A 21,238-nucleotide genomic window follows, 5' to 3' on the forward strand; every position below is an offset into this window, starting at 1 on the left:
CGTCATTTTGCTAACGCATGGGTCAAGTCATATACGCATATCGTATTTACCTCTGCGGATAGAAGCCGAAAGAACTGTTGTTCTAATGTATTTAATTGACACTCCCTTCAACCTTCCAAGAGTTTTCGGAGTAAGAACAACTCTTCAGGTATTGTTACGACAACACCAACTCAGCTTCTGTATTTAGCGAATTTTGTTTCGTTTAAATATGCCTGCTTGAGAGTTTCCTTTTGCTCGATAATTTCATACCTATCCCTTCGTAAAAGGAGTAGCTGGCAACTCAGGCAGATAGTGCGAGACGATGAACAAGGCTGCTGTTACTGTGATCTACGCAGTACCGGCTAGCTCGGTGACATGCGCGGTTGGTTACGTCTCTCCCTTGCGGGAATGGCTGAATAAGCCGTCTCTCTGCCCTACAATCATGGATTTTAGCCTCGGGTTGAGGAAATTTCTAGTAATCATGGATGAACATGCCTTCCGTTTACTTAGAAAATTTCAACAAGATATCTCTTATACTTGTTCGGTGCGGGTTTACCGCACGGTAACAGAATTCTGTACGAATCTACCGCGGCATAGCACTATAATAATGCTCTCCTGCTTATGCAAAGCGCAGCCTTATTTAGGGAAGGAAGCAGGCTGAGTGAGGGAATGGATGAGTTTGCTGGGGACCATTTCCTCGCTGGAGAAGCTTGTTTTCCCTGAATAAACAGCAATTCCGACCTCTACAATTTTTCCTCACGAAGAAATTGGAATAACATCAAAGATCGAGTGGCCCAAATCATCTCGGATAATTTCTCAGCTCTCTCATAGCTCAAGAAGAGAGAGTTGGTTATGGGCTTGGGCACGGAACGTAACGATCCTCAAGAGGTTCGTTAAACTAGTGCACGTCCGTGCGGGTCTTCTCGATCGAAGGCAACAACTACTGACGTCTGAGTAATCCTCACTTAGAAGTATGTCGAAAGTTGAGGAGAGACTGAGGGCGTCCTTTCGTTAAGTTTTTCGTAATATTGAAGACGAAGGAGCTTCCTCTTAAGTTGTTCCCTTATTCATGATCCTAGAGGATTAGCTTTAGTCGCCACATGTTGGCCTCTAAGAGGTTGGATTCACAGAGGTCAGGTAATTCAGAGAATTGTCCAAAGACTCTTCCCGAGAGAAATGGTGTAATCTAACATCGTCACTTAGTGAAGTATCTAATATCTCTCCTCTCTGAGTCTGAAGGCGTTCAGACTATTGAGAAGCGATAAGATCTTCAAGATTAATGGCAGTCTCTTGGCCAAGGCAAAGCAGTGCTGCCTATTTTCAGTGTTCAATCGGAGGGGGCCGTTTCTGGAGATAGTAAAGGGAAATGACTGTTCCTCCACCTCGACCTCTGTGAATTTCTTTATGGTTCTATCTTTCCGTATGAAGTATGAGATAAGCTAGAAGTCCTAACTATTGTAGAATATGCAAATAGGTTGTTGACGGCCTCTAGGCTCAGAGATTCGGTTCTGTCAAACAACAAAGCTTCACGATCTTTGAGGTCTGGGGAGATCTTGAAATTCTCTGGATCGCAGGTTCCGGCATGGAACTTAGACGTAGTCTGAGTTTCTGATACCAAAAGCATTTCGAACCTATCCTTTCTGCGAACTTAATACACGTGACCAGAAAGGCTAACATTCTAACCGCTCTAGCCACGGCAAAGAGGGTTAGTGAGGTTTTAGCCATCATCAGAGGTTTTAGCTTTAAAGGACATAATGCGGTCTGTCCTCTAAGCCTTCCGTTCTTGATAAGAACGAAAACCTGTCTAACCCTTGACCCGAAGGCTTGGAGACCAAGGGTATGGCACAAATTATTGGGCAAGGGCATTAGAGAGTCCTGTGCCCTGTCGGGTCTCTCAAGTTTTATCTTGATAAAACTATAGAAAGTCGAGGTCAACGGACAATCTGCGGTGTTCCGTAAAAGACCAGACTGGTTCATGTCCAAGAACACCCTGGCATTATAGTCAAGGAGTTCTTTTAAGAAGTCTCATTCATTATGTTTGCATAAAGATTTGAGATTTTTTCTTAATATGAATGCTCAAGAGGTGAGGGCGCGGCCTCGGAAGCATTTCAACAGAGCATGACACTCAGTAACATCCTGAGTGCCACGCTTTAGCGAAGCAACTCTGTGTTCGCTTCACACTCCCGAAAGGGTTGTGAAGACGACATTTGAGATCTGTAAGTCGCTAGGACCATACATATCCGTAGATATATTATTGGGGGCAGCAAGCAACACGAATCCTATCCTATAGAAAAGGGATAGGTGTGCTTTTAACTTTGAAGGGTTGGTCGCTTGAGGCGCGTTCCTTTTCTTTAGCCTAGAAGTTATGGAACTAACTTTGATAGGTTAGGTCAGGTGGTGGTTTTAGCTTCGTTGCCCTCAGAAGTATGGTCATATGGTCTAGTCACATTGTGGTCACGCCCCCGTTGACAGATCATCTAGAGCGCACCAGCATTACAGGTCTCTACCTCGCTGGCAACTCTAGTAACGCAGAAGCAGACTTTGGTGACAGTATTCACGAAGTCGGCTATGCTAACAGGTGAGGAACCAAGATGTATATCATCTACTTAATTTAGTTTCCCAAAAAATCCTATTCTGTCTCTTCCCACCATCCGAAGGTGGGATTCAGCTATATATATATCTGTCAGGTAAGTTTCATGAACAAAATGTTATTGTTATAATACAATTAAGTTTGTTCATACTTACCTGGCAGATATACAGTAAGTCCTCGGGTTACGCTGGTCTCGACTTACGATGTTTCGTGGTTACGAACGCGCCCCCATAAAAATATAAAAAATAATATTTTGCGTCGTTCCGTCTTACGCGGTTTAGCGTCGTAAGCAACGTAAACAAACGCGAACTAGTTTCCAGCCGCACGGCGGAAGAATACGCTTTGTGGGGGAGAGGACGGCGTCGCTTCGCTACGCTCATTCCTCGCCCATACGCCATTTTGGTTGTTTACACTGCCTCTCTCTCCCTCGTGTTGTATCGTTTTTGTAACTTTTTGCTCTTTGTTATGGCTCCCAAGCGCAAGGCGGACTCTTCTGATGGTAGTGCATCGAAGAAAAGAAAGGCCATCACCATGGAAATTAAAGTGGACATTATAAAGCGATCTGAGAAGGGAGAAACGCCAACAAACATTGGCCGCTCGCTTGGCCTTAGCCGTTCGACCGTTGCTACCATTATCAAAGATAAAGAGCGCATCGTTGAACATGTGAAAGGATCTGCTCCTATGAAAGCGACAGTGATAACTAAGCAGCGTAGTGGTCTAATAATTGAAATGGAAAGGTTATTGGTGCTTTGGTTGGAAGACCAAAATCACGGCGTATCCCAGTCAGCCTTATGGTGATTCAGGAGAAGGCGAAAAGATTGTTTGAAGCGTTGAAAAAAGAAAAGGGGGAGGGAAGTGAAAGTGAAGAGTTTGTGGCTAGTAGGGGTTGGTTTATGCGATTTAAGGCTCGGGCCAATTACCATAACCTTAAATTGCAAGGTGAAGCTGCTAGTGGGGATGAGAAAGCAGCGAGTGAATTTCCTAAAGCGTTGTCTGAGATAATTAAGGAGGGGGGTTATTCTGCTCAGCAAGTGTTTAACGTAGACGAGACAGGTTTGTTTTGGAAACGTATGCCTAACCGCACTTACATCGCCAAGGAGGAGAAGTCAGCACCCGGTCATAAAGCCAGCAAGGAGAGGCTAACTTTACTTCTTGGGGGTAATGCTGCTGGCGACTTCAAACTGAAGCCCTTGTTGGTGTATCAGGCTGAAAATCCAAGGGCACTCAAGGGCATTTGGAAGGGTCAACTACCAGTAATTTGGAAGTCCAACAAGAAGGCATGGGTGACACTTGCAGTAGTATGTTCTGCCTCACCTCAAGAATCATCTGCCTCAGCATCTCCAGCAACTTCTGGAGGTTCTTTTTCTCTTCACTAACCTCCCCCAGTCTCTCCAGCACCGCAGCTTCCTCTCCAGTGTGCAAGCCAATCAAACTAATAAAGGTAAGGAATTGTTCTCTCGTTGTTATTGATAGGTATTTACATTAAATCATGTGGTATTTTTCAATGTTCCGACTTACGCTGAAAATCGTGTTACGATGCATCGTAAGAACGGATCAACGTCGTAACTCGAGGACCCCCTGTATATAATTAAAGTGCCCACCCACCTCCCCTCAGGAGACAGTGGCACTGATAAAATATGAATAGAAAATGGGAATAGTTCCTGATATCCGCCTCCCAGCGGCGGGAATGGGTACTACCACCTGCCGCCCACTGCGTGTGCCGCGAATTTTGAAATTCTGTCGGACTTCGGAGAATACAGCTATATATATATCTGCCAGGTAAGTATGAACAAACTTAATTGTATTATAACAATAACATTTTCTTGACATCCTCGGAGCAAAATGCATATTTTGTAAGAAGGGGTTCAGGATGACAAGTATCAGGGAGAGGGACATCCTCAGCTGATTGCTTAGCTTCAAAAGCTTGATGAAGCAGTTCAGCCTTTTACCTAAGCCCAGTAACCAATCTAGCATTATCTGGAATGGAAGACAGCATGACTGAAAGATAGGTGTTACCAATTTGCTTCACTACAGGTGAGGCTGAGCAATTCCTTCAAGTTGCCTCTTCAAGGAATTTTTGTAATTTTTTTTTGGTTGTATGGCAAATTCTATTTGCAGCATGGAGTGACTCAACAAAAATGGTGTCATTTTCATTTGAATGATTTCGTCTCCATGCGTTGAATTTGGTCTGTTTGTCATGACCTTTCTAAGGATATATCTAATTAAAATAACTGTCATAATTTCATTTAACTACTTCTTGGGATTTGGATCTAATAGTGTAGCATCAGAAATATTCAGTGCCTGACAAGTGTCAATATTGCAATCCCAATTGGCTCTGGATTTCAACCAACCATTTTTCCAATAGTGGAATTAGGAATATACTGACCAACATAAGTATATGTCCATCTCAGTGGCACAATGATCAGAAGTGCCTATATATTCACAGACCTTGGACTTCACAACAGCTGAAATATCTGTGAAAATTATGTAGATCTAATCCAATAACAGAAATGTGCATGGGTTCCTCAGTAGCTGGACAAAATCAGAGGATACACAGGACTCGAGAGCAGACCGGCCATGTTGATAAGGAATTTGAATTTAGCCAGTCACTGTGCTTTGTATTAGTCTCCACAAAAAATGAAGAGGCTTTTGAATACTGTGACTGAACCATACTAATCCTCTACAAAAGGCAGTCATATATAGAATCGTTGATGTTTGGTTTAGGGTAAACAGCAAATAGTACATAGGCATTGTAGAACTTGCTGAAAATTTTAAAAGAACTTCATGGCAACTACACTCCAAATATTTCTGACGATAAATAGGTTGTCCACACTTACAGTATAGTACAGCCATACCTTGTGCATGTGGGATGTTGATAAATAAAGTCAGGGCCATCAAACTTGAGATTAAAAACTTAAACTGTGACTTGTTACTAGCACTTACAAGTCACAGATATACACAACAAATTCTAGTTATGGGCACAACTCTGGAGATCAAGAAAATTTTACCTTAAGCCCTGAATATTTAAGTATATTACATCACTTTGCAGTATTTCCTGCTGTAATGAGTAATGGCACAGGGTTCAGCTCAATGTCTCCCAAAAGAATTAAAATTAACAATATAAAATCAGAATCAAAACTAATAAAACTCATAACAACATTAACATTGTACTAGAAGTCAACAGAACAATAAACAACAATACCATCACCAACAACAGTAGGCAGCCCTCAGTTAACAGCGGCATCGGCTAACAGCTATCCGGTTTTACGGCGCTTATCTAGTGATGCTGTTAACTGGATTTTCTGCTCTGATCTCTGGTTAGCAGCGCCAATCTCCGGTTAGCAGCACTGATGTCTAGTTAACAGCAGCGCCAATCTCTGGTTAACGGTGCTGATATTCAGTTAACAGCACTATTAAGCAGGTTTTTAGTGCTGTTATTGCCGATTTTTGGTTAGCAGCAACGGCCAGGAACGGAACCCCGTGCCATTAACCAGGGGCTGTTGAGATTATAAATAAACATCACCATGTCATCGAAAAAAGTGCCAAAAGCATCTGGTCAACAAGTTGTAGCAGGCACACCTTGTAAGGCAAAAGAAATTGCTAGGTTTGCCAAAACTTTTAGGGGAGGACAGTCAGAATGGATTAAGAAAGTAGTTTGTCTGCGACCACATTCCGTTTACCTAGGATATACCTGGCTGAGAGCTCTACTGAATTGCTGACCACCCACTGGTGAAGCTCGATGGTCAAGGCGTGACGTTGACGAGAAACCAGGCCTCCCTGCTTGTTCACATAGGCGACCACCGTGGTGTTGTCCAACATGAGAACAACAGAATGACCCTCTACTCCCTCCCGAAACTCCTTCAGACCCAGAAAGGCTGCCTTCAACTCCAAGATGTTGGTATGCTGCTGTTCGTCCTCCAAACTCCAAACACCTGAGGCAATGAGGCCGCCTAAATGAGCCCCCAATCTGCAAGGGAGGCATCTGAAAACAGAAGGAAGTCCGGTGGGAGAGAATGCAGAGGAACACCCTTCAAAGGATTTCAGTCATCCAACCACCAACGAAGGTCCTCTCTCACTTCCAGAGACAGAGGAACCTTTAACAGGGATGAGTCCCCAGCTGGAGACCAGAATTCCCCCAGCCTCCATTGCAGAGACCGAAGATGAAAACGCCCATGAGGGACCAGCTTCTCCAGAGAAGACAAAACTCCCAGAAGAACCTGCCACTGATGAGCTGACTAATGTGGTTCCGACAGGAAGTTGCGCACCACCACTCACAACTTTCCAACCTCTGATTTGACGGGAAAACTCTCGCAACTGCCATATCGATGACCATGCCCAGGTAGAGAATCCTTTGACTGGGTACGAGGTTTGACTTTTCCTGGTTGACCACGATGCCCAGTTCCAGACAAATCCGAAGCAGATGATCTCTGTCCTGCAGCAGCTTCTCTCTGGAACCTTCCAGGACCAACCAATCATTGAGGTACCTCAGCAAACGGATTCCCTGAGCATGGGCCCAACTTAAGACGAGAGAGAAGACCCTTGTGAACACTTGAGGGGCTGTGGTCAGCCTGAAGCACAGGACTTTGAACTCAAAGACCTTGTCTCCAAACTGCAACAAACTGGCAAGAGAGGAAGCACTCACCAATCCCTCTGGGGACCTGTCAGAAGCTATCTTGGCAATGACTGCCGACCAGAAGTCTAGCCAAGAAACTGTTTGCAACATGGAGGCTGTCATAGACTCCAACGCTGAGGCATCCTGTGGAGACAAGGACGGAGCCACCAACCTTACCTGCTCCAAAGTCAATCCCGGCTTCAGACAAATGACGTCCAAGTTAAGATGACACGACATCAAATATGAAGAGTTCGTAGCATAGTACTTCCTATGCTATTGTCAAGACCTCAGGTTTGTAGCTATGAAAAATACAAATTATCTTAAAAAATTTGTCATTTCTCTTCAGCCTGTCCTACACACTTTTTGAAAAATCAGGAAAGCGAACGATAAAGAGGATAAATGCCTGTTCAATGACTATGGCACAGTCAAATGTTTGTATTCAGAAACCTTCTCATAGAAGGGTTGCCTACCAAGGCTAAAGAGTCCCTTCTACTCACTGGCTTAATTTTGGAGTGTCCTAGAAGAGTTGCCTGTTAAGGCTAAAAAGTCTCTTCTACCCTAGATTGTGTAAGTAGGGACACCACACACTGAAGTGAATATTGCTAATAAGAGCCACATTAACACACACACATACAGATTCCAATGAATGGTTATTAAATTTTTACTTTTCTTTCTTTCTTTTGTATCATATGTTGTGGCATGTAAGTCAAGTTTGAATGGTAAAATTTTTACTGTCAAAATTAGGGGTCGACTTAGACTGCAGGTATATCAGCCTTTAAATATACTTATAGTTGTGCCAGCAATATCAGGATATCAAAACTGTTACAGGACTTGACCTAAGGTCTGTGTGAACACTTATCACATTACTGAGACTTAAAAACATTAAATATCTTTCGGTGTTAATCATGATTCCTAAAACACATTACTGGGGCACTTATATGTAATATATGTCAAAAATGCAATTACAGTTTACTGTTAATAAAATGTAAAGTCTATTACTGTTGTGTAAACAAATTATTCATACATGGAACAGCTGTTCAAATAGACTGGACTAAGTGATCGAGCTCTTTGAATAGACTGGAGTAAGTGATGAACTAGAGTTAACTTAAATAAATATGACAAATTTCAGGTTCATAACATGAACCTGTGGGATTTACTTTCAACTCAAGCTGGAGCCAGCCGTTTAACTTATAATGAGGTTGATATTGGTAGTAGGACAAATAAAAAAAAAATTTCAGACTGAATTATAATGGTACTTGATAATCACAGTGTTGTACAAAAGTTTAAAAGTAAAGAAAAGGAGATATTTAATCCTAGTATAAACCATTTAAAATTCATCTTGTTCTACAAATACACATCCTCGTACTTGTCATCCGTCTCTGCCTCAGAATCACTGGGGCTTTGGCTTTGTCTTTGAAACTATCTTTTATACTTCATCCTTTGAGCTGTGGCACAATAAGGATGATATTCAACTTAGTTTTTATATGATAATTCTTGAAATGCTTTACATTGTTCAGGAGAGTTCTGTCAGGATGCTGAATGTTTGTGAGTAGTACTGGAAAATACCATAATTTACAACTAGTAATTACTGTAGTTAAGAGGGTCACCTTATCTACCAGGTATAGCTCTATACAACCATATCAGTTTAAATAATTGAAGTTGAATTATACAACAGGTCAACTTGTATGATGCAATATATGGTAAGTAGACCAATTTGTGAGGCTGACTGACCAGGGTATCTGCACAGCCATACATGTGATGGGGAAATGTATGGGCAACATTCACACTTACACAATTGTACTTTTACATATAGTATTGTATTATGCATATTTCAGTAAAATATTTGTTAAACATTTAATGCAGTTTTTTATGGATGTACTGTACTGTCATATCAACATATTTTCCAGGTTCTTGCAAAATCCAACATTTTGGGACATTGTATTGGTGGAAAGTTTTAATAAGCAATAAAAAATGCTTTCTATATAAGATGGATGGCATTAATATTCAGACAAATGTCAACATTATGCAACAGTAACTATGGATATAAGGTTTATATTAGAAAACATGTAGATATGACATAATTGTGCAGTAATTTTGATTAAAAAGTTTTGAATAGTGAAATATATGATAACAGATATTAGAAATTGTCGTAGGTGGAAGAGAATTCTTGGGTGTTTTGGAATTCCTTTGCATTGTACCAGCAAGATGAAGAGTCAGACTAAAATACTGGCTATAAATAGGGGAACTTCTTAACTAGGATGTATTAGAATCATTAATGAATATGTAATCTTAAGTCTGAAAGCCTTATGGAAAATGGATTAAGTAGAGATAGTAATTTTATAACCATATTGAATTTGTGCTAGAAATAATTTCAGTGTTAAAGTATGTTGAAGAGTATTCAGGAGGGAATAGTTTCCTTACCTTCAAGATTACTAAGGATATGGTAGTAGTAGAAATGCTTGGTGAGGAATTAACCTGACTTTAAATAGTTGCCGTTTAAGTTTAGTGTAGTGCACAAGAATTTAAAAAATTATACAAATCTTACATCATATATCATACTTATTGAAAATCCGGGATTTTTGTTGTAGAAAAGATAATTTTAGATATGAAACTAAATGATGAAGGCAATAGTCAAGTATTACAAGGAGAAGGGTAAGGGTCCAGCTTCCTCTGTAATAAACATTTATTACTTCCTGTGACAGATATGTTAAAATATGTGTTGTGTCTTTTCTCTGTCAGAGCATAAAACGTTTATAAATGTTGTTTATGCTTGAAAGTATTCTGGAAATAAAATACACAATTCCAAATATTTAGATTTTTCTAATTTGAAACAAAATATGTAATTAAATATTTGTAAATTCTGGTTTCAGTTTTTCTAAGGGATTAAAGACTATGTCAGTTCATAAATTTACATCATAGTAAATTGGCAGGTAATTTATACAATTGCATTATCATTTGCCAGTGCAAGCCAGTATTATTAAATTATAGTTTTAATACATGCATATTCAATTTATAAACATGTATATTTAAGGCTTATTTTAAGGTTTTGTACATGGAACTTACCCAGCAGATATATAGTACTTAGCTATAGACTCCGTCGTCCCCGACAGAAATTCGAATTTCGCGGCACACGCTGCAGGTAGGTCAGGTGATCTACCGCCCTGCCGCTGGGTGGCAGGAATAGGAACGATTACCGTTCTAGAACCAGATTTTCTCTGTCGCGGTAGTGTCAACATACGTTGTTGCTACCTCCTGACTTGATTTTCGTTTTTTTCATCGCCATCGACCTTCTGGGCTGTCTTTTGCAGGGAAGTACTGGGTCTTTGGTTTGGCATACGCTTTTATTAACTTTTTAATGAATTTGGCTTCGAAATTTTGAAGAATATATTACGTGAAACTACCGAATTTTTCGGTAGACACTCATATATTTTGCAATAAGGGAAATATTGATTTTTTTTTTTTTCACTAATACGTGTATAAGTGTTAGAACTTGATGAAGGAAATATAAGATCTAACTTCCTACTTTAGGAAGTCAGAAAGCATATAACTAGATACGCTTCCTTTAGAAGCTTTAAGAGCTCTCGTACTAACGAGCAGTTAGAGTATTGCATCCTCATCACCTTCTTACTCCACAGAATCTACAAATTCATATGTGCAAATTTGAAGATAAATGGATGGAGCTCAAAAGGCGAGCTCTTAAAAGGTAAGAAGTGAATATAGTGTTCCCAGTGCAGTGGAGGGTGCGTCTGATCGGCTCCGTAGCACTTCCAGGCCTAGACCTCTTCCAAACTCCCAGACCCAGTGGAGGAGGAAAGTCGACAGCCACAGGAAGGTTAGGGAGAACCCCCACCGGTCAGGCGTCCCCTCGGCAGGTTCTGTAGAACGTCCCAGACTGCCAAGGATAGCCATTGATAAGGCATCCTTTAAAAAAGTGCGTCTCTTCATCTTACATCCGAAAAGACGAAGAATGTATGTTTGGAGTTTCGATGATCTAGCGCGTTCTCTGAAAACTAAGAGAACACTGAGCAAGAGCCAGCCGCTGCCAGGAAGCCGCGTTCCAGCAAGCTAGCGTGAGCTACGTTTCAATAGCCAGCAGCGAGCCGCGTTCCAGCTAACAGACTAGTGCGAGCCGCGTTCTAGAAAATTTTTCTTGGCGCAAGGCGCCTTCAAAGAGACGAAGCGCCAGCCTGGCGCAAATTGCGCCAGAAAAACAGACGGCTAGAGCAAGGAGCCTTATAGTAGAGTGGCAATCAGAACGATCCTTCCATTGAACGTTTCTGGGCAAGAGGCTCTTTCTAAAAGGGGTCTAGTAGGCGCTCGGAACTATCAGGGCGCACGGGACCTTCCACGCAAGCGGAACGTTCCAGGAGCGAGTCTCCTTTCTAGCGTGCGGAACATTCCAGGCGCGCGGAACATTCCAGGCGCTAGGCGCAAGGAGCCAGGCGCCAGAATATTCCTAATCTTCTTATGAGAGAGAGGTCAGTCGCGAGGCTCCTCTTTGAGTTTTTAACTTGAGCAACTTTCCCCTGGCAAAGGTGCAAGATGTCGCACAGGCGGCCGTCGCTTTTGCCAGAAGGATTCTGATACTAAGAGAAGCCATTTTTTCATTATTCAGAGGACTCTCTCCTTCATTCATGCTCTTCCCTCGTTATGAAGAGGCAAGAGCTTTGGGAGTTTTCTTATAAGAATCTCATCGACGTTTGGGTATGATGGCGGATAGGAAATATCTACTTCCTTCCGTAAACCCTACAGATGAACAGGAATTCTGTCTCTTCCACGATTTATGAGGAAATCACGAAGATTTAAAGAGTTCCTGGATTAACTTCCTTCCTTAAGGAGATATATACTATACTCTTTCTATCGTTCTATTAACGAAAAGAACGAAGATAGTAAAAATTTTTCCTTTCTCTATCTGCCTCGGCAGGGAAAGAAGGTAGTAGAGTATCTGCTGTATGAGAATACGATACGGCAAATTATAAGCACATACCGTAGTTACTTCTTTGCTGAGCAACTCAATTACCAGTATCCTTCCAGGAATTTCCTAGGAAGGACTACGCTTAAAGGGATTGTTAAGACAACACCTACTTAGCTTCTAGATTTATCGAAGTCTTGTTTCGCTTAAATATGCATTATAAGAACTTCCTGAAGTTCGATAATAATTTTATAAGATTCCTTTATTAAATGGAGTAGCTGGCAACTCTGGAAGAGTAAGGCCAGTCGGCTAACGAGACTGCTATCGCTTAGACAGACACCAACGCAGTATCATGTAGGTGTCGGTCATGATGTGGTTGGTTACAGTCTCTCTCCTGCGGGATGGAATGACTAACCGTGTCTCTCCCCTACAATCGTGGTTTTAGCCTCGGATTGAGGGGATAGTTAAGCAAACATAAATAAAATATTGTCTGCCTTTTGCTAAGAAGCTTTCAATAAGAAAGATATTACAACATTTCAATGCTGTTTACTGTAGGTAACATTTTTAAAGGATTCTAACGCAGCGGAACTCTATATTGTATAATGCTCTCATGCTTACGAAAGCATGGCTTATTAAAGTACATGCTTAGTGAGAAGATGAATGTAGTAGAGAATTCACTTTAAGACTACGGTATGGTCAAGTCTTATGCACATACCGAGGTTAACTACAGAATTCCTAGTATCCTTACAAAGGTTTCCTAGATTAATGCTGTTTACCACAATGTGACAGTATTATAAAGGATTCTAATACGGCAGAGCGCGATATATATAATTCTCTCATCCTTTCGAGAAACGCACACAACCTTTTTAGAATCGGATATTGCTCAAGAGAAGTTGGGTAGTCGGATGGGAAACATTCTCTTAGTAGCAGAAGTTGTTTCCCTGAATGGACTATACTACGTATATAAAAGTTTTTTCCCACTAAGAACGGAATTAACATGTGAAGGATGTCGGGTACCATAAAGGCATAGATGTTATGGCACAATACCTAAAAAGAATTAGAAGGAAGTGCCAGCCTGGCGCAAATTGCGCCAGAAGTGCCAGCCGCGCCAGAAGCACCATCCAAGATATTTTCTCGTTTTAGCGAGTTATTAACCTAAGAGTCCAGTAGCCTCTCGGACAGCAGGCTCGGTAACGGCAAGATTCGTTCCTGATTTCGTTACCCATTTAATCGAAAAGGGGTCGCTTACAAGGAATGATGAAATGATTTATTTTAATCACTTAGGCCAATTCCACGACACTCTCATATCGCAAAGAGCATCGAGAATCTCTTTTTTCGCCCCTGTTCACGTTAACAAAAGAGAACCTATTTGGGAACAGACACGGAACGTAACGATCCTTAAGAGGTTCGATGCAAGATTTTGCATGTCCGTGAGAACCTTCTCGATCGAAGATAATAACTGTTAACGTATGTCTAACATTTATTGAAAAGAGTTGTGAGAACCTGCGGAAAGTCTTCTTCATAGATCTCTTTGTAAGGTAGACGAACAGGCTTCCTTTAGACTGCTTCCTTTTCCTCGAACCAAGAGAGGTAGCAATATAAGACATCTTTAAATTTAAAGAAGGGGAATAAACTTTAGTCTTTTTTTCCCCTAGTTATAAATTCTTAACAGATATTAAGATAAATGGGCGTCAAAGGAAGAGAGGATGTATGCCTCATTTTGGCCTTAGAGAGGTTGGATTCACAGAAGTCACGTTCTTCTCACAGCATGTTTCGTAAGGCTTTTCCAAGAGTATCTGGATATTCTATCAGAATCTATTATAAATAGACCTAAAAAACCTCTCCACTCTGAGTCTGTCCGCGTGCAGACTGACCAGAAGTGGACATGAATGAGAGGTTTTTTCAAGGTAAATGACAATAGTCATGGCTAAGACATAGAATTGCTGCAGATCGTGCTAGATGGAATGAGGAAACTGTCCTCTTCCGATACCTCTGTGAACCACATAGCGAGGTTTTTTCTTCACTTTCAGAGGGAAGAATCACCTATGTATATATCTGCTATCAAAGAACGCAGTAAAAGGCTATACTCTGTCTCTACAAGGGGAATTAGAGATAACAGAGGATTAAGATCTTCGGGATCTTATACGATACCGCAATACGACAAGAGTAGGATATCATGTACTTCGAATGGGATCTTTTTGTGGCCACAGATTCCGTGTTCCGACAAAATGGAACTGCTCCTCATCAAACTTCTTTGAGGAAGTTTATGAAGGAATTCTTTGTTTCTCTTAGCCCTAAACGACCAAAAAGACAAGTGAATTTTTTTGTGCATTGGAATCTCGCATCAGATTCAATGGAGACTCGGCAATGGGTTCTTGCCAGCATAGTATGTCTGGCAAAAGAACTAAATCCCTCTATTCCTGACGCAACGCTTTCAGATAGAAGTGTCGTTGCCCAGGCAGGGTACTTACATTTTCATCTACAGAAGAAGAGATGGTTTAAACGTTTGCCTACAGAGTCTTCGGGGTGCGATGAGGGCTCAAAATGCTTCCCAGAAGGTATTCAGAAGGATACATAAGAGCTAGAAATCAGGGTTCCGCCCAATTTCAGCTCAGAGTCTCCTTCGACTTCCAGACTCCTTCCCTTCCTTCGGGCAAGGATAGGGAAGATTCTGCAACGAGGAACCTCATCAACATGTAAGAAGAGATCTCGTTAGCAAAAGAAGTGTTCACGAAGCATCCTCCTCGGAGGAAGACTCTTCTCTCTCGTATTGTTAGATATCCTGTCGTCTACTGGGTGTAGCTGACTAAAATCACCTCCCCTTGCCAGGGGCCAAAAGCTCAAAGGGGAAGAATTTCTTCCACCCTTCTCCAGTCTCCTGATAAACTATGTGGTTGTTCAGGACTCTCGGACAATGTAGCGCCAGCCAGGCGCCAAATGCCAATACAGTAGACCCTTGACTCACGAACACAATCCGTTCCTAGACCTTGGTCGTGTTCCAAATTGTTCGTGACTCGGAGCTAATTTCCCATAAGGTTTAATGGGAATAATATTAATTGGTTCTCGACCCCTACGAACCAATATATATTATGTATATTTTGCCTTATTTTTACACAGATAATGTAAAAGTCAGTGTAAAAAAACCTTAATATATCTAATAATATAATTTAAAATGGTAAACTAACACTATAAAAACGTTTGTAAAGTGAACACTTACTATGACTGGCGAGACTTCTGGCTTGACGGACAAGAGAAGAGGAGGGTGGTGGGTGGGGAGGAGGTTATTGTGCGGAAGGAGACCCTCCCCCATCCAGGTCGGGGAGATCTCGTTCCGGAGATTCAACTCTTCTAGGTTTTTTTGGTGAACGTTTAATCACAAACTTATCCAATGTCTGTTGCCTTTTCCTTCCTTGCATAACTTTTCTGAAATGGCTCATTAAATTTTCATTGAGCATATTCACGATCCTGTTCATAACAATTTTGTCCGGATGATACAATTCAAGGAAGCACTGGACATCATTCCACTTTTCCAATGTGGCTTTTATCACATCACTGCTGACATCTGTAACTTCCTCCCCAGCCTCCTCTTCGTCAGTTGATTGCTCCCGAGCAAGTTGCTCCTGCTGCTCTTTGTGGAGTTGAACAAGTTCGTCCGCAGTCAAATCTTCTGAATGTTCAGCGACCAATTCTTCAACATCTTCGTCGTTGACTTGTAGACCCATACTGTTGCCCATGGACACAATTTCTTGCACAATCTCTGCATCGAAGCCCTCAAAGTCACGGACAGTTACGCACTGGGGCCAAAGTTTCCGCCACGCAGAATTTAATGTGCGGTACGTAACTCTGATACACTTGCCGAGCTTTCTCGCAGATGATCGGCTCGTTTACACTATCACCTGCCATCTGTTTCTCATGTACCCACTTCAAAATTATTTTTTCTGCCTCTTCGAGGGTTTGCGATCTCATCTTGGTTAGTACTGTCACTCCCTTCGCAACATTTGCTTCTTTAATGGCATCCTTGTTTTTCAAAATTGTCGAAATTGTCGACTTGGCCATCTTGTACTCACTTGCGATATCGGTCACGCGAACACCACGTTCAAACTTTTCTATAATTTCTTTCTTTATTTCAATGGTTATCTTCCTCTGCACCCTCTTCTCACCATCACTCTTCACTTTCTTACTTTCACCACCACTCTTCACTTTCTTAGGGCCCATTATGAAGAAAATCACAAGTTTTAGCGCAAAAAATGCTAAGCGAATTGACGAACGTCTTGTACACAATGAGATGAGACAAAGAGCGATGCGTGGGTGACGCTGTGCGTGGGCGGCTGGAGGATGGCTGTTCCCATGGCAACTCAAACGCTCTCACGTGTGCTGGGCGATTTCGCGCATTTTTCAAATGTTTGTGTCTAAAAATTAGTTTGTGAAACAAAGTGAATTGTTATTTTCCAGAAATTTCCAGCATTTTTCAAATGTTCATGTCTCAAAATTAGTTCATGACCCAAACAGAATTTTTATTTTCCGCATTTTTTTTGTTCGTATCTCAAAGTTAGTTCGTAGGTCAAGGGTGAAATTTTACCTATAATTTTGGTCGGGGATCGAGTTGTACGTGGGTCAATGCGTTCGTGAGTCAAGGGTTCTACTGTACAGGCGAAAAACGCCAGAGGCGGACAGTTCCAAGGAACTCTGTCATGGTCGGATACCGAGAAGGAGCGGGCCTCCAACCTGGCGCAAATGCGCCAGAGGCGAACAAATCGGACAGATATAAGAGTGTCCGATGTGGACATCGCCAGACAGCCTAGAGACTCTTCCAAGCTCGAAGCTCCAGCAAGTGTGGAGGAGCCAAGCCAGGCACGAGGCGCCAGCCAGGCTCTAGGAGCCAGCCAGGCTCTAGAAGCCAGCCAGGCGCCATCCAGGTGCCAGGCTCCTTCAAGGCTAGGCTCCAGTCAGGATTGAGGATCCATCCAGGCGCAAGGCTCCTTCCAGTAAAGAGAAACCTAAAGCTCTGTCATGTAAGAGGGCTAGTCCCCATTGATATGATACAGGTAAGGCTCTGCCATGTAAGTGGGTCAGCCCCCATTGGCACGATCCGAGAAGGCTCTGTCGTGTAAGCGGGCTAGCCCCCATTGACATGATCCAGAAGGGTTTGTCAGTCATAGGTCCCTACCTCGCTGAAACTCTTGAGGCATGCAGACTCATAGACAGTAATCATGAAGTCTTCTGCCAGGCTCCAGGTGCCTTCCAGGCGCAAGGCGCCAGCCAGACGCAAGGCTCCAGCCAGGCGCGAGGCGCTAGCCAGGAAGGAGGAGCCAATCAGGCACCAGCCAGGCGCAAGGCGCCATCCAGGCGTGAGGCTCCAGCCAGGCTCTAGGCGCCATTCAGGCGCAAGGCTCCAGCCAGGCACGAGGCGCTAGGCACTAGATAGGCGCTAGGCGCTAGACAGGCGCTAGGCGCCTGCCAGGCACGAAGCACTAGCCAGGCTCCAGGCTTCACCCAGAAGAGATCTATATCAAAGAACGCCCTGGCCTTCTTTGAGACATTGTGATCTCCTAAGCACTTGATAAGTGCATTGATGATTCCTTCAAACAGCTGAGAATTAAAAGCGCATGAAGTGCGAGCTTTTCCGAATTCTTGTTCTTTCCCTAACAATATGTCATAAGGACATATTAGCTGTCACATACGGGAGATGCAACTCTGTGTTGACTTCCCATTATCCGAAGGATGTCAAGATAACCTTCGAGGGATCCTTCTCTCTTGGTTGATACGTGTCTGCGGATACATTGCTGGGATAGGGAGCAGATACTGATCCTTAACTAGTGAGTTAAATTTTATTTAACGTCGTGTTTTTTCTTTGGGTTGTTTGAAAGGAGTTTGTAGATAACTCTTTTCAACTTAAGCATTAACCCTCGTGTTAGGATCAGGTGATCGGGATCGGTGTTGTGCTCCTTAATTATGCCACTAGGCATAGGCATATTGTCATGTAAGAGGCTCTGTCGAGTAAATGGATAAGACCCCATCGACAGACCCACAAGAACTCTTAGCCATAGGTCACATCCTCGCTGAGGCTCTTGAGGCGAAGCAGATTCCTAGGCATTAACCATGGAGTCTTCTGCCTGATCAAGTAGGAACCAAGGTTTTATTTATTTATTACCTACACTGTATGTTGTTTACCTGTCTATTCAGTAAATAGTTGTCTCTTTCCCACCACCAAGGGTGTCAATCAGCTAAGTATATATCTGCTTGGTAAGTTCCATGTACAAAAATGATATTGTTAAGATACAATAAAGTTTTGTACATACTTACCTGGCAGATATATACGATTGATGGCCCACCCAGCCTCCCCTCAGGAGACAGGTGGAAGAGAAAATCTGGTTCTAGAACGGTAATCGTTTCCTATTCCTGCCACCCAGCGGCAGGGACGGTAGATCACCTGACCTACCTGCAGCGTGTGCCGCGAAATTCGAATTTCTGTCGGGGACGACGGAGTCTATAGCTAAGTATATATCTGCCAGGTAAGTATGTACAAAACTTTATTGTATCTTAACAATATCATTTTTCTTGTTATTCACCCGAAGATTTTATGATTTGTAGGTTTTGATACTGCATTAACTCATTATTTTACCTGTATTATTTTCACACCTTTCAGTGTTGCCCACGAAGGTAGTGTTATAGTAGCAGGTTTTGCCAGTCGTGTTATTCCACACATCGAGACCAGTCAGTTGCTGCCCAAGTCTGTCTCCTTAATAGGATTGTCATTAACCCACTACAGAGATGCTGACAACAGTGTTTACAGGTTGGTAATATGATTCTGGTGGTGAATGTCCTTGATACAAATCAGCTAACAGGTTCTCACTACCAAAGGGTGTGACCACCTATTATGTGACATGTGCAGCATGCTGTATTTGTTGCCATCATGCGTTATCATTAGGTTTTCCATTTATGGGGTTAGATGTGAACTGAGTTTGAACTTTTCTCTCATTTGCCCTTTCTTCCTGGGTTTCCATGTGGTCGTTCATAAAAGTCTGTCCTGCTACTTTTATAAATAACTGATATTCCAGTCTTTTTCCCAACTAGTGAACACATCTCTTTGTAACCTCCTCACTTGCAATATAACTTCCCATTGCACATTGGCATGACTGTCAGCACTCTATAGTTATGAATTTTCATTAATTCTTTCTGTCAGCACAAATCTTTGCTTTTCAACCAGAGGTAACTTTATTAACCAGTAGTCCAAGCAATCTCTTTCCAGGCTGCTGCTGCAATTTATATATATATTTTTTACTCCACTATCAGTACTTGGTTCAGTCTAGTGTGTCCCAAAGATAACAGAAAATGTTCAACCTCTTTGAAGATCAGTACAACTTGGTACTCTACCTCGCTTGTCTTCTTATTTGCTTTTATTGTACTTTTCAGGCATTGAAAATCTCTTATTCTATATATACTATATACATTTTGCAATCCTCAGCATCTTTTGTGACACCATTCCATCTGTCACGTTTTATGCACAAAACCAAGTTCACCCTCAGTACCTTCCCTGCCTGACTACTTTTCACCTTGCCTCTTTTCCAGTCAAAGTAAGCTTTGTCTCTCATCTGTTACATATTTCTACAACTTTGATTCTGTTTTTAACATCTCATGTTTAGTAAAGTAAGATTACTAGCTCAGTGAATCTTCCAGGTGCCATCAGTTTTTAATGACCATTTAATGTCCCCTCATGGTGCTTTTATATTAGTTGTGGAATGGAATGGAATATAGAATTTTGGCCAAAAGGCGAAGCGCTGGGACCCATGAAATCAATCAGCGCCGAGATGGAAACTGGTAGGAAAAATGTTTGAAAGGTTTACTGATTTCAAGCATAATTCTCAGCTTTTTTTCCAGCACCTTCTGCAATATTATTATGGCTTGGTAAAGCAATTTTATTCCTCCATAAAATTTTGTTATGTAGTGCATTCCATTTTCATTTGTCTCGTCAATAATTATTTCTGTACTTCTTTTCCACTCTTTTGATTGTATCCATTACTTTTATCAGGTTTACTCATATACCAGTCTGCCCTTTATATTTTAATAAATTGGTTGTTATCCCTGATGGTCTTTGGGCTTTTTTGCTTCTTCACTGTCCCAAGGACCCACTTAACCCCTTCAGATGTTTATATTTTTCTGTTGGTGACTATTATGCTAACATCCTACAGTTTGCAATTACTCTTTTCATTTCAAAGGTTTTCAAAATATTGCCACCATCATTGCATTGCATATTCCTTTCACTCAACTAATTTTACCCATCTAATTTTTTTAATATATATTTCATTTAATTTCTTTCTACCTATCCTCTCCAATCTTTTGTCCCTTGCTGCCTGCCTTTAGCTTCTCACCACCTCTTCTCCTGGTTTGTTTGCAACTGATCTTAAAGGCTCTCTGCTTCTTTTGAAGTGCAAATCTTAAATTCTTCCATCTCTCTGTACAGAAAATTTGTTCAATTTTTATTATACCGTGTGAATTTATGTAATTTCCTCTTTCCATTTATTTTATTTTTTTAAATTGGGCTTCCTTCAAGTTTATTCAGTCTCAGGGTGTTTTAATACATAATTTTAGCCTGGCTTGTAAGATACAAAGAAGCTGTGCAATTTCCTACGGAGCTCCTTAGGTCTCCTCTGACTGTCATTTGATTCTACTTTCCAAAAATGTTGCTTTTCTTCTAGTGTAACCATTTGTGATGAGACGCACAATATATGCATTACGTATACTTTGTTTCGTAACCTCACTTTCATCTTTTTTCCTTAATTTGATACATCCTTTGTCAAAAACAAATTACTCAATTTCATCTTTAACCAGAATACAAACTCCATTTTGTCTTTTTTCTTGCCACCCGTCCATTAGAATTCATGTTTTTATCTCATCTCCCATTGTTCTTTGTCTGATTCTTTCAGCCTCATCTCCTTGAATGTTTTATTTGTTCCCTTTGTCATTTCCTACCCAGTTATCCAACTGTTTTCACTCAGTTTATGAGTAGACAGTTTGATGAGACTTTTGAAGCAATTCAGCCAGCTGCTTAAGGTACTTCAAATTACGTATTATATTGTTTTTAAAGTCTTTGCTATCCAGCCAGTGCTTTTTCATTCTAGCTCTACACTTTATTTTCCAATAGCTT

At 41.6% G+C, this 21,238-nt stretch overlaps 1 protein-coding gene across 3 annotated transcripts in view; it reads left to right on the forward strand.

Annotated features, from left to right (window-relative positions):
- The window catches only part of LOC135222633 (quinone oxidoreductase-like protein 2 homolog), a 189,197-nt gene that overhangs the window by 106,091 nt on the left and 61,868 nt on the right, over positions 1–21,238 (forward strand). For all 3 annotated transcript variants that reach the window (XM_064260763.1, XM_064260761.1, XM_064260760.1), the window contains one exon: positions 18,740–18,886. In XM_064260763.1, coding sequence (XP_064116833.1) covers positions 18,740–18,886 — 147 coding nt within the window. The remainder of the gene's footprint in view (positions 1–18,739; positions 18,887–21,238) is intronic.

The sequence above is a fragment of the Macrobrachium nipponense genome, chromosome 8 (genome assembly GCF_015104395.2).
Source record: "Macrobrachium nipponense isolate FS-2020 chromosome 8, ASM1510439v2, whole genome shotgun sequence".
Lineage (NCBI taxonomy): Eukaryota > Metazoa > Arthropoda > Malacostraca > Decapoda > Palaemonidae > Macrobrachium > Macrobrachium nipponense.